Source organism: Oculina patagonica, chromosome 13 (genome assembly GCF_052425735.1).
Source record: "Oculina patagonica isolate OP01 chromosome 13, crgOcupat, whole genome shotgun sequence".
Classification (NCBI taxonomy): domain Eukaryota; kingdom Metazoa; phylum Cnidaria; class Anthozoa; order Scleractinia; family Oculinidae; genus Oculina; species Oculina patagonica.
Window position 1 is genome coordinate 33,193,944 of NC_135770.1, and position 8,720 is coordinate 33,202,663.

The 8,720-nt window shown below is 37.1% G+C and overlaps 1 protein-coding gene across 2 annotated transcripts in view; it reads right to left on the minus strand.

The window, feature by feature from the left end:
- Positions 1–288: 288 nt before the first annotated feature.
- The window catches only part of LOC144635178 (uncharacterized), a 13,772-nt gene continuing 5,340 nt past the window's right edge, over positions 289–8,720 (minus strand). The window contains exons 1-4 of one of the 2 annotated variants that reach the window (XM_078494256.1): positions 7,325–8,005; positions 6,775–6,836; positions 5,716–5,872; positions 289–2,698 (exon numbers count right to left, since the gene is read on the minus strand). In XM_078494256.1, the coding sequence (XP_078350382.1) occupies positions 765–2,698; positions 5,716–5,872; positions 6,775–6,795 (2,112 nt within the window). In that variant the 5' untranslated portion in view covers positions 6,796–6,836; positions 7,325–8,005 and the 3' untranslated portion in view covers positions 289–764. Of the gene's footprint in view, positions 2,699–5,715; positions 5,873–6,774; positions 6,837–7,324; positions 8,006–8,720 lie in introns of those variants that run through there. The other variant, XM_078494257.1, reaches the window with a different exon arrangement.

Below are 8,720 nucleotides of genomic sequence, written 5' to 3' on the forward strand. Positions count from 1 at the left end.
AACAAGTCAAACAACTGTGAAGGGACGGATTGAATTTTTTCAGATGTTAATTATATGGCATTACAGATCTGTCAGATGTAATGACTGTTTGTGGAACTATGGAATGTAAATCAAGACTCGATGAGCTCGCTGGTTTAAAATTGTTTGGGAGACTGATGTCAGTAACGGATTCCTCTTTTAGCAGAAAAAAGACCCGCTTGTCAAAAACATTTTGGTGGGGGGGGAGGTGGGTGGGCGGAAGTAACACAAGCTATTATAAGCACGTTAATAATAATAAAGTAATTGGTATAATTATCTGTTGGGATTACGTCGCACTTTCATGGTGCGCACTTTTTGTAACAGCAGCACTGAAGTCCTTTGCGCCCAAACACAAATTCCAGCATGTCATCTATAATTCATCTTTTATTACAAATTACAATAGACCTTATAGTAAACATGACTTAATTGAGACACTGGATGATAAGAAAAAATAATATATTCTACAACAAAAATTGAACATATCAGGTCTCTATGGGGACGGGATAAAGTCTAGTATTTAGCATAGAAGAGAAGCTTAAAATTTGCAAAGTAGCACAGATAGGAAATTTTATTTTATGCTACGACGACATAATCCTGACTTACTCGCTAAAAAAGATGACAGTGAGATATTTTTTTTTTCGAAGGGTTCATCAAGGACCCGGCAAGCGCCCATAGGCCAGTCTGTTATATCACACTGGCACAGGGCTCTTGTGTGGGCTACCTGTGGTTGTGACCGTTTTATTTGATTAACAGGTTTCTTCAGACAGGGAGTGTGCCACAGATGTCTCTTCTTTTTCAACAGGTTCCTCTTCTTCGACAATGTCCTCCCTCGATTCCCTGCTGGAAAAGGAAAGCCAATGAGACAGTATATTCCGTATTCTATCCGTGCTTCGCTTTGACAAAAGTGGAGGACGAGAATGCATTGATTCGCTTTCTCCTTCATAAACCGACTCTTCTTTAATATCTTCCATCATTGCTTGACGTTTAGGAGCTTTTTCTGGCTTCGTTTCCGGAAGGGTCGAGAACACGTTCGTACGCCGGCCCCTACGAGGAAGGGCCTTAGGCTCCTCGCTGGGTTCCTCCTCTGATTCGAAAGATTCGCATTTAATGGCCTCCTCGCTCGCTTGAGTCAAAACCTGAGCAAAATTAGAGATGGCGTTGTTTATGCTTGCTTCATGCATGGCAGAGAATAAGCTTTGTCTCCTTCCTCTTTTCCCTCTGGGTGCAACAGCTGTAGCAGCCGCAGCAACTGAAATTTGATTTTGTACGGAAGCCTCTTGCATATGAGAAAACAAGCTTTGTCTTCTCCCCCTGCCCCTCTGTTGAAATGCCTCAAAGGCAGGGGGGAGCGTATCATTGTCATCGCTGGTTGAATTCCTAGTTTTCCTTTTAAAACTACTCCTGTTTATTTCAACTGAGTTTTCCGTCTCCTCGTTGCAAATATCAATATCAGAGACCCTTCCTCTGTTTCGTAATCTGTCAAAAAATACTTGAAGCTTTCTAAATGCTGAGCAACCGCTTGTTGACTCAAAAGTTTGTGAAACTGAATCGAATTCTGACACTTCATCCATAGCTCTCTTTACACGTGATCTCTTAGCACTGACAGTGAAGATCAAAACACACGTGATAACCTCACCGGACCGAAATAGAGTCTGCAAAGTCCACCAATGCCACGCGTCTACAAAATCAATGTCAGCATAAACTCCAAAAACGCCTACCATGGTGTAGATCATTACACCGCAGATAAAGAAATTCGCCCCAGCTGAGGCGTAAATTAGGAATATGTATATCTTATCCCCCGTGTCTTTTATTTGTTTATGACTGAAGAGTTTTTTGTCAAGTTTGTAAGCGAGGTTTGCGTACCCCGCTCCTAGCACAATTCCCCATAAAGAGAAGAAGATTTGGCAGAGTAAAATCATTACTTTAGCTTCCATGTAAATAGATACGACCGTATCCGATACAATAACAAGAACGAAATGAACTCCACACACAATTGAAATTGTGCCAAGCTTCTGAAATCTCGGTGGTGCGATGTTCACTTGGGCGGTCTCCACGAGCGCCAATATAATTAGGGAGTCAGAGGCAGTCAGGCACGGGCCACCTATGGACCATAAAAGGCGCATTACAAAGAGAGCCTTTATAAGGCCCCCTTGGTGATAAGGATCCAAAAACAGTACAAAGGCCCTTGTTATTCCAAATAGAAGGACCATAGCGTTTAAGCATACACTTAAATATTTTCCGCCTAAACCGTCGTAAATGTTTAATACGACGTAATAACCAGCATAAAAGCCAATGGCGAGAAATGCAGAAGCGAAAAGATACACATGAATGTGCCAAGCTGCCTTCCACTGTTCAAAGGCCTTCTTCCATTGGGGCCCCGGCTCAGGCCAAGTTTCTGGCTCCGCATAAGGTTCTGATTCTCCTTCGGGTTCATTTTTTGGCTCTGATGTTGTCTCGCCTCGAGGATTAACCTCTCCTTCAGAACGAGGTTCAACCTGGGTCTTGGGTATTGTCTCTGTTTTAGGTCGAGGTTCACTGGCGACGAATGCATGTGCCTCACTTTCAGATTGAGACTGGCTGTTGGCTTCGACTGTTGCCTCACTTTGATGTGAGGGTTTGCTTGGAACGCTCGATGTGAGCGGGAGTGGTACCGAGCTTGTAGCCATTGAATGTGCGTCGACTGGAAAAAAGAAATAAGAATAAAAATTAATACAGTGGACCTTGTTAATCAGACTACAACTCATCACTTATCTCTGGTCCGGTCGACATAACGAAATGACAGAAAGCATCTTCCTAATCTTCGGTCTTATCAGTTAAACAAAATAACAACCGTGCAAGCACTTTCAATAGTGAATTATAATTTTGTTCTTTATTTCATTACCATTAAGCTGTTTGAAGTCGGAAAAGAGTCCTACGTTTTGTCTGACAGATTTCGCTTCATAATACTAATTTTTATTCACCAGTGAAATATTTCAGTGATCGCAAAAGTGATTGGATGGATGAACGACAGTTTTTCTAGTGGAAATTTATCTTATACACCGTTCATTTGGAAAAAAATTAAAAAACAAACTCTTCCGCTCCGTCACAAAACCCCAAACAAAACTGTTATTTATTCATCATTTTCATTGCGTAAATCGCTCATTTGAATTTCCATAAAATTTATCTACATCATTTCAAGTGCGTAATTCCTAGGATTTATCAAATAAAAGGATGATTTGGAGTCTACGTCATTAGTTATGAAGAATTCGTTTTCAAAATAAATTATTCATATTTGGCGGGTGATATTGCTTCTTTTGTTTATAAATTATTTCAACGATTTTTTATTACTTTCTAATTGATCATTTCACTTCATTTCAAATTCGATTCTCAGTCGCTTTCACAAAGCTCGATGGCTACAGTTCTTTCATTTTTTTGTGGCTTGATTAATTGTGCGGTTTGTTCTACTATTGAATATAGATTCTAATTTCCACAGATACCCGGTATTAATTGTTTATGTCAGGGTGTAAATTATTTGAAAATATAAAGTATTTTTAGACGCAGAAGTTTCTTTGATGTTTGCCAACCAAAGCCGAAGTAGCAGCAAATCACCATATTTAATTTACTTTATCTTAATACAGATCTGCAAGGAGAAATTACGTTCCAAATAATGAACATATATAACTTGTTTTTGACGCTTGATTACAAAGGTTTACACCGCTATGATGGCTAAGAAACACATACCCTTTCTTATCTAACAACGTCCGTTTTTTACACTGAACCTGAAAGCCCTTTTAATGTTCCGGACGACCCGTCTTTCTTGTAAAAATATTCGTATTCTTTTCAGTTTTGAAAACAAACTCCTATTGTAGGAATCGTTTCGAAACGCATTCAACGTTTTTATGTTGTACATTTATACGGTGACGTTACTGTCAGCTTATGTGAATCAGTTGGTAAAATATTGGTTGTTAAAACTGGCCCTTTTACAAAAAAGCTGGAACTGACATTTCAGTTCTTAGTCAAATTTAGGCTTTATTTGTTTGGTACGATGTTACGATGTTCTTAAATTTTTAGCCTTTTTCAGCCTCGGCGTTTCTTAAAAAATTATATATTTTATAATAAAAGCAATGATAATTTTAACAGTAACACAAAAGACAGTGTTTTCTCGGGATATCCAAACGCCGAGAAGAGAGTTGAAAATACGACGCGCAGCGGAGTATTTTTAACGAAAATCGAGGTGGTTGGATTGCCGATAAAACATTGTTTCGAGTGTTTGATATATCTTCTAAATCGAAGAAAAAAATATGGGGTACGGAGAAATAAAATCGTAAAAAAATCTATGCCAATTATTACCGGGTATCTAAACCTCCTTCACGGTTATGGTTTTATTTTATTTTAACTTGATGAATTATTTTAATAATTTCTCAAACTCATTTATAAAATCAAGTGGCTATAAGCCACTGAACTCGGAAAACTTATTATGAAACAAGAATCGAGAACAACAAACTTAAAAATAAGGATTTTCCAAAATAAACTATGTTACACTTTCTAGACCTTAGTTCACTTCACTTGTATTAATAGTCTAATTTTCATCTAGCTGCTAATCGAGAGCAGGCTGCTAAAGGCCAAGAGATAGAGTTCCCATCCGTTGCAAGTTGTTTTCCTTCTTTTTATTTTTCCTTTTTGTTTTTGGAAGGTTAAACAAAATAATGATATCATTAGAAAAATAACGTTTTGATCTATTTCAAAAAAACTGACATTAATACAATAATATTATGTAATTTAACTAGAAATATAGGCAATCAGAGAACAGGTCTAGTTCTCTAGAGACCATAAAACACTTGGACGCATTGCGTGCCTATGTTAACAGGAATCGAGTGGAAATTCACCTTGCTCACTACAATACAACTCTTTTCCGAGTAAATGAGTTTGAGAAATGTTTTGTAATAACACTATCAAACCTAAATTCATACCCAACCAAAAAATGATAATTTCTCGAAAAATATGAGCGCGAAATAACGTTGTGTGCATTGCTTCGTTTTCTTCTTAAAAAGAAAACAGAACTGTTAGTCGTTTTTCTGTTTGTCTCGTCTCTATGCCAAAATTTAAAGCCGGATACTGACAGTTGAAACAAAAACCATCAGAAAATCGAGTGATTTTAGTTTAAGTTGCACAAAAATCGAGTACCATAATAATTTAAACCCTATTGCGTTATTTTCTACCCTTTTTGAAAGCTAAAGATGTATGTAATTATCCGTGATAACACAACCAACAATTTCTTATCAGAGCCTGAGAAAATGAATTTCAAAGTTTGCAAGAACCATGTAAACTATAGGTAAAATTTCACGTGTATTTTTTTCTAAAATCGTCTTTAAAACGATTAAGTGGAATTCAGTGGAACTTCGAAATTGTTTTCGATGTTTGGTGTTCATTAGAAATGATTTCTTTTGATACGATTTTTGAAACAATAACATAGAAGCTTGCAATAATTATAAGATGTAAATAATTTTGGTACATAATTTTGTCCAATTAATACTCGAAGTCCAGGCGGATTCCGTCTTAATTGCTTTACTAGTCTCAACAAAATACAAATGGGCTACCCGCCAAAAAATAAACCATCAAAACTAAAACCAAACGTTCCGATACCTTAAATAAAGGTTATTAATTCAAGTGTTCGTAACGTAATCTTTTTACAAACTTAATTGTTAGGAATTATTTTACCTAGCATCGACGGAGTTTTTGATGGTGCAGCCGACATTTGTGTAAGTCCTGGTGTCCCGGATGTTGTGGACGGCTGCAAATTCACTTCCCGCCTTCGGATATGATGCGTGGCGCGGGGGCTGACTGCATTCAAGTTTCCCTGCCATGTAAGAAAAATCTACAAAAATAAAAGCACGAAATCACTGATAAATAGTTAAAAATATTGACTGCAATTCAAGTTTATACCTTCTACTCAAAAACATTTTCATGCAGATAGCGATAAACCTTTGTGAGCAATCAACGTATTTCGCTGCAATTTATTTTAGACTCGAGTTCAGATTTAATTTTAAACTTAAAAAGTCCTGCGTTTTTAGTCGGGTGTTCTTCTCATATGCTTGTCTTGCAAACTAATTTCGAAAAATTGTAAGATTAGCGTAAGGGCTACAATTAGTAGACTGTCAAAAGGTTTTGATAATTAAAAATGAAAACCTGTGAAATGGGACAGCAAAAATAACAAGGTCGGTGTCTACAAGTTACATATGACGAGGAATCATATTCTGGCCGCTTGAAGAAAAAGTATTAACATACTGTATAGGAAAGGCTGCCCATTTTAAATAAAATACTTCCAAAATAAAGCTTAAATTTAAAAACCCGGTGAATTATTTGGCTTTAATGAGGTGGCCCATAAAGAGGAAAACAGCTTAAGTGTGAAATTAGAATAACAAGATCGGAAAGAACCGCTTGAACCATTAAAATGTTTATTTTTAATTTATTCGATAAAGAACGCTGCCTTAATACTGGAAATGAACATTACAAATCGAAAAAATAATGATTCCACTCTAAGCTACTGTTTTATCGAAATGTTTCTTTTCGCGACTGGTCTCAAATTTTCCTTTTTTCCGAACGGAAGAATGCTATCTCGCAAAGCAGCTGTTTTCTTGGTCAAATTGAATGCCCTTGAAGCTTCAATATCGAAAATTCATCATTACACATAAAATAAAATGATTTTTACTATTCAGATAGAGTCCGAACAGTTATTCCGACCTGAGGAAAAATATATATACATATCAATCTGCTCACCAAGTAAATCCAGATTTGCATATCCTGTAGCAAAATAAACTTCAAGCTCCAGAAAATGTTCCCTTTGGATGAATAAAAACAACGCAATGTTATTAGCAAAATGTGATTTAACGGGAATGTTTCTTGTCTTGCCCATACATCTTCACACAAGTCATGAGGCTGTAAATTGTACAGTATTCAAATTTCTGCTTCACTTTATGGCTGTATGTTAAGTCTAGAAAAGCAAAACGTTTAATCTTGCCTTTGTTTGTAGAGGAAATAGACAAATGCCAGAATTTTGCACGTTTGCATAATAGATAACCTGCAGAGGCCAAGGAAAAATTGTTTTCGGTTTCGGAAGCTGCTGGTGAAACAGTATTCTATTAATCACCGGAACAAGCGACCTACTGTATCTAGATATTTCTTTGCTCGAAGGGAAATTTTTCACCTTCGACCTCCAAAAAATCACACACACACACAACTGCGAATGTGCCGCGCGTTATTTATTCCATCAGTGGAAAAAACACTGCGTTTCGAATCAGAGATTAAAATGGAATGTTCTTTTTCTTACCTCTGACTTTTCTTTATATTCCTTTTAGATCAGTGTACTAAGGTTAATTTTGCCGCTTGTAAATTACATTTGAAAACTGAACCAGCTACGCGTTTACAAGCGTACATGAAACTGGCGGCACTTTCGTGTACATAAAGATGTCAAGAGCCGGTTTTGACTGGGAACCAATCAAACGAAGGGAAAATCCGTATTTACCGACTTGTTATCGGAATAGTCATTCACCCATCCTAAAGTAATAGAACGTTACGTTAAGCAAGAGAATCTAGCTACACCGCTACTGAAGTCGCTAGAAATATATTGAAAATATTTTTTAAGAAACAAGAATGAAAAAGTAGTGGTAGCCAAAAGGAGCAGCTTGTGAATGACTGCTAGTCGAAGTGTGTTTTCTGACCAATGGTAAATAAACGACTAGAACTTATCTTGCAGCTGCCAATTCTCCAGAAAATGAACAAAAATAGTAAAATTGGAAATTTAGCTCTGACAGATGTGTAAGAAAATGTATGCATTATGAAATTTTTTTTCTTGAATGTTCCAATTCTAATGACTTCAAATCTCTCAAGGTCAATCGAGATTCTGAGGACATATTGTTTTCTGATTCTGGAATCTGTATTTGGGCCATTCACGAATAAAAGGAGTCACACATTTTGACTGAATACTGTTTAAGCTAGCGAGCAACCCAGCGTTCGGGGAATGTCGAACAGATTCACAAGTGCAAAAGTATTTAAAAAATGGAAGGGATATGTCGGATTTTTAGATTTTTGTAATTTTTTTTTCCCGGAATAAAATTTTAAAATTTGATATTTGGGGGGGGGGGGGGAAAAAAAAAAAAAAAAAAAAAGAAGCGCGCGCAAAAAAAAAAAAAAGGGGGAAAAGGCGTAACATTTCCATGGGCTGGCTTAGTTCCACGAGTAACCATAGAGAAAATGGCCTTCTCTTTCTCGTTGCTTTTATATTAGCTTTCGAAAAATGAACAAAAATAACACTAACTCCAAAAACTTTCATCGAACTGGCTAGAATTATCAGTATAATAACCAATGGCTTGCGCGTGAACAACTTGTGGTGGCTTTAAATTGTGGCCAAAACTGTGAAAGACTCAGTTGCGTCGACTTCGGGTGAATCTGATCTCAACTCTCGACTCGACTCGGCCCAGGGCTTTAACTGTGAAGAGTACTGCTTTTCACAGCAGCCGCGACGTCAAAGAGCTTTTGCGCCTTTTGTAGTGTTTGCTATTTTCAGAGAGTTTAGTCTAGTCATACAAACAAAGAAAATGCTGCTTGGCTATGCATCATCACGTGATAGAGTTATCTGCATCGCATAATCGACTGTCGACTATTTTTAACATGGTAAAAACGTGGGTTTTGCATGCGGCGCGATAACGCGTGATTAACATTTAAGC